The following is a 5333-nucleotide window of genomic DNA, read 5'->3' as shown; positions in this document are numbered from 1 at the left end:
CATTTTATTGTTTCATTCAGAAATAGGCCTAATGCCGACGTGAAATGTTTACAAACATTATAATAAACACTGTAAACATAGCTAGGCTATTATAGTTCCCCACTCCACAACAAATCCTTTCAATTAACAGTATTTGGAAAAGAACAAGAATTAAAAATATAAGAAGCTATAGCAATATAAACGACAAGCCAAAACTAATTAATTTAGGCTAAAACAAAACTGAAACCAACGTTGGGTCTCTCATTCCACACAGAATCAAATGTTTCTGTATTCACGATGTATTTGAATAGCAAATTATTATTTATTATGTCGGCCTACTTCACTTGCGTTCCAATATCCACGTAAAACAAAATGTTTTGCATAACATCACGGTGGTGCGGTGATAACGCTTAACGGCACAGATTTTACTACATATTTTTTACTACGTATTTTTTTTACTACATAGGTTTTTTTCCATATGTTTGACTGACTGCCATGTGAATCCTCATGTTCTGTTGTTTGCTGCTTTTTACACATGTAAAATTAATCCCCAGAAAACAAATGTTAGTATTTTTTAACGGGTCACAGACACTTATCCTTTCTAATTTAATTTAATTAAATTCTAATTTAAAATAATCTTTACGGTTACCAGTTAACAATCGGTTAACGAGCGTCGGTTGTCGGTTAGAAAAAATAACCGAAATGAACATCCCTAATGTACAGTGCAAAGTTCAACTGCAAAACTGTTTATACTGCTATTAGTATGTTATGCCGAAGTCTGTATGTTCTAGTCATATATCATTACAAGGAATGTTGATGTAACTTTATAAGGGATTTCCCAAAGAACAGAAAGAGAGGAATGGCGGATGTTTTCTGATGGATTCTGATGTTGGATGCATCATGCAAAAGTCTGTGCCAGAATTACCTCTGGGGGGAAAAAAACATGTGGGTACTAATATACAATAATGATTAATGGCTTAATGGTAAACAAAACCTCCTGTTCGCCTGCATTAATAACGTGCCAGCGTGTCAGAATAATCTCAAAAGGGTCTGGAGCATTTCCCACTCTGGTCTGCCTGTGCGCGTTCATGTGTTCTGGAGGAGGCGTGGCTTTGGAGAGTGATTTGCAGGGAGTGTGGGATCTTATGCTTTCAAAGCTAGCTTGCTATTGCTAACATCTTTGAAATTGACTACCCTACCTTTAACTGGGTCAAAATGATAAGAGGGTGAGTAAACGTGACGTGAGTAATGACAATGATTCCTTTAAGGTATAAAAATGACTCTAAAGGCCTGTTTAAAATAAAAGTAAAATGGACAAAGTCAAGGAATAAATTTTTCAAAAGATTTTGGTTGACAAAAAAAACTATAAAGTAGTAGTAGTAGTAGTAGTAGTAGTAGTATACTATAGTATATTTTTATTTAATGCCATGTCAGCATCTTAGGCTATTTTCATGGCAAAAACAATTTAAAAAAATACAAGTATAACAAATGCAATAAAAACCAGCAAACAAACAAACACAAGTTATATTACACAAGATTTTTTACATTAACATATGATAAAAATTCTAAAGCTTTTTCTGGCAAAATTATACTAAACAACTCTTTAAGTGAGTTCACTTCAAAAAACGGTAAAGAGTAAAGAGCTCATTTAAACTCATTTTAAAGGTAAAATGAGTAAAATTACTACGGTAATTTACTCAGGAAGATACTACGGTAAATAGCTCATTTAAACTCATTTTTAAAGGGATAGTTCACCCAAAAATTTCAATTCTGTCAGCAAATATTCAACCACATGTCATTGATGACTTGTTTGCAAAATATAAAATAAGCTTTTTTGAAGAATGCTAGTAACCAAACGGTTACCACTAACTTGTATTGTATAAACAAAACATTTCTCAAAATATCTTCTTCTATGTTCCACAAAAAAGATATTAGATAAATAAAAACAGATATTATAAAACAGTCCTGACAATTTTCATTTTTGGGTGAATTATCCCTAACACTTATTTTAAGGAAGTTAAAAGATGTACAGTAGGGATGTTCATTTTAACCGTTTAACCGGTTTAATTAAATATTAATAACGTGCCAGCGTGTCAGAATAATCTCAAAAGGGTCTGGAGCATTTCCCACCCACACACACACACACACACAATACAAACACAGAGGCTTTGGACAAAAGCACTCTGTTACATACACAAAATGCATATAAACAACGGGGTGAGACAAAATTTGAAAAGAAAAAGTGCACCAGAGAACACAGGCAAATTACTTGAAGTGAAACAAACGTCAAAAGGCATCACTGTTCATAGCAACACCTGTCACTTTAAAGCTCAACATTAAATTGTGATTACACAACTTTGATTAATAAATGCATTTCTGAATGCATTTAGAAAGCAGATATATACATAGTACACAAAAATACAAACCGACTAATTCACAGCAATGCTAAACACTGGGTGCAATAAGGTCAAAGACGGAAGGGTATTCCCTGTGGCATTCAGCTGCGTGTCAAACAGGAAGTTGACAGCTCAAAGCGAGAGAGACATCATCTACAACAAGATGTTACTTTTTCCATTAAGTAAACGTCGGCCTCAGGGCTGCTATGATGTCTCAACCAAATCCTGTTACAAAACATCTCTAGCCAGACACAAACTACCACGCAAATATCCACTCCACTGCTTACTGTATCTTGCACGTTTGTGTGGTTGGAGTTGTTGCAAAGGACATTTCCTCAGGACCAATTCATACCTAATCTTTGTCCATCTTAAAGAGGAACCTTCTTCAAACATCTAATGTCGTCGAGCAGTCCTATACAACAAAGAATGCCCAGCTAAAATTGAGTATTGCTGAGTGTGTATGTAATGAGTTAATGTGTCTGTCACTTTATCTGACCCAAGTGGAAAGTCACGGGACGTTGTGTTATGCAGCAGTAGAGTCTGCAGGGAGATCTGATGCGATGGGGATTCTTTATTAATCGCTGATGGGTTGTCACACTGACACTAGCTCATTCTGTAATAAATGACAGTTGATACGATATCTTCTGTATGTTCATTTGGAAGTGTCACTGTTCTTATTTGAATATCAAGCATTAAGTTATTGTATGAACAAATGTGTTAGTGGCAAATGTGTCATGCGTCAAAGTGCAATTCTGTCATGGAGATTGACATGATAAGCAACAACAGCAAGTTAAATTGCTTTTCAAAAACTTTCTGACAAAGTGTTCAGAGTCACTGCTGTCAAGTGTAAGATTACACATCAGAAAAACTATATAGATAGAAAGAAGCTATGCCTGGGTAACCTGGGTATCAAAACCATGACATATGGGACAAACACACTTTGATGCTTGTTCATGTCATTATATAATGCTCTCAATTCTCAACCCTCCAAAATAAATCATGCGATGCACAGCTGTGAACCGAACAAATAAAGCTTCTAGTGCCACTTCAGATGACAGAAAAAAAATTGTAAGGTTTAAAAAATATATATATATATATCCTCGTCATCATTATAACGACATGGAAATGTAAAGATTGTTATCTTATTAGATACACAGCTTGTATTCTTAAGAGCAGCTCACATCCCTTAGTGAAACACAACAGAATATTTTAGTACAGTACAGTCTTACATAACAAAAATAGCCCTTTTTAAGTGTCCTCTGAAACAAACAATAGTAGGGCAACGTAACCTGACACGCACTGTTTCTACATGAACATTTTGTCTCACTGAGGAAGTAGAAAACAGGTTTCTCAAGTTCTATAATGCTGGTTACTGGTACATTATCTAGCTCTTTATCTCTTGAAACTAAATTTCCTTTTCAAAGGGAAGGCTATTCACTGCACATGCCTTTGAGCCAAAAACTTCTGTGGCTCAATGAGTGCCTGAGCTGGTGGCTCATAATGAGGGGTGTCTAAAATCCTGCAGGACGTGGACACTTGCATCTCAATCCTGCAAGCCACCTCAACAGACGGTTTTCCACTCTGAGGCTCACGGCCATGTACATTACAGAGCGCAAATCACTTTGGATTTGCCTGAATTCAAACTAAGGGTCATAAAAAAAGGGTGAATGGAAAATGCCGGTCTCGTTGGTCATAATGTCCCATGTCATAAAAGAGAGCAAGGCTGATATGACTTCATGATTATACATTAGTCTACCAAACTATCCATGCCTTACAGAAATAAGACATTCATAATTCACACACGCTTCATAATATGTGCTTATGATGTCAAGGTTACTCTCAGCAAAAGTCCAAAACTTAAGAGGCTGTATCATAATTCATAATTTAAGAGATCTCATCAGCAATGGCCCTGACCAAGCTGGAAACTCCTCTTCTCCTATTTCTTAAGATTTAATAGAGATAAAAGCCTATGAAAATAAAGAACAACTTTCTTCCGCTGTAGGGAACGCGTGTTCTGCCTATGTTCAACTCTACCAGCACGAGTAACGTTAAACGTTAGAAACAGCCAGGTACAGTAAATACACGAGAGCTTACTCACCGTTTGGTCCATATCTTTCAAAATTAATTTTCACTTGTTCCAGCGGGAGTCCAGTGTTTTCGTTCACACCGAAGTTTACTAAAACTTCTGATGCAGATTTAGTGTGGGCGTTTTCCATCTCGAGGAACTGTTTACTACGAGCACTTGAACGGCATGTATTTGAGACAAATGACACCGAGATCACTGACGGGCTGCGAGAAGTGGCCAAATTTCCACCGAGGTGCTTTCAGACCGCCAAGCGGAGGTGGTAGTCTGCGCAGACGTCCACCTGCCCCTTCTGCAAGCCGCCGGTTTGAGCCCCGTGAAGCAGCTGCTCTGTTTGCGCTCGAGCGATGTGAGTGCGTGCGCACGCGCTCCGCGTCCTCTGAAGGTGCGCGAGGTTCCCGCCTCTTTTTCCGTGAGCTCGAGTGTTTGAGCACCGTCCGAGAACGCTTATTGGCTCGCGTTACCTGAGAGAAGAGAAAGGCAGCAGCTCACGTTCTCGGTGTGTGTGTGTAAGAACAAGAAAAACCGCCGTAATAGAGAACTGCGCCAACCTAATTTCCGCGTCAGGAGGAGAACAAAACGGTGAGCAGTTTGTCGTGGATGAAGGAAGCTGTCGAGGTGACTCTGAGCGCGTCATCTGTGAGCTTGTCAAACCGTCACAGCTCAAACTTGTGTCAAGATTGCCTCTGAATCGGATTCGTATATCTGGAAGATATTAACCATTAACTGGCCGTGACATATGAAACAAAAGTATCCACATTGGAGAAGCCTTGGGCATTTACAAACTGCTTTTGCGTTTGCTTACTGAATGCATAGATCAGTGCGTAGTGTTTACAGTATGTAAGGGATTATAGGGATTAGATTAAATAACCTTT

The 5333-nt window shown here is 38.0% G+C and overlaps 1 protein-coding gene across 1 annotated transcript in view; it reads right to left on the bottom strand.

Moving 5' to 3' along the window:
- Nucleotides 1-4970, bottom strand: part of LOC107712375 (sarcoplasmic/endoplasmic reticulum calcium ATPase 3-like) — a 66562-nt gene extending 61592 nt beyond the window's left edge. Inside the window, exon 1 of the mRNA XM_016517604.1 lies at nucleotides 4474-4970. Coding sequence (XP_016373090.1) covers nucleotides 4474-4591 — 118 coding nt within the window. The 5' untranslated portion in view covers nucleotides 4592-4970. The remainder of the gene's footprint in view (nucleotides 1-4473) is intronic.
- Nucleotides 4971-5333: the final 363 nt, after the last annotated feature.

This window comes from Sinocyclocheilus rhinocerous, unplaced genomic scaffold (assembly GCF_001515625.1).
Source record: "Sinocyclocheilus rhinocerous isolate Xijiao unplaced genomic scaffold, SAMN03320098_v1.1 scaffold298, whole genome shotgun sequence".
In the NCBI taxonomy this organism is placed as follows: domain Eukaryota; kingdom Metazoa; phylum Chordata; class Actinopteri; order Cypriniformes; family Cyprinidae; genus Sinocyclocheilus; species Sinocyclocheilus rhinocerous.
Note: the sequence above shows the minus strand (reverse complement) of the source record. Positions and strands in the feature narration are given on the sequence as shown.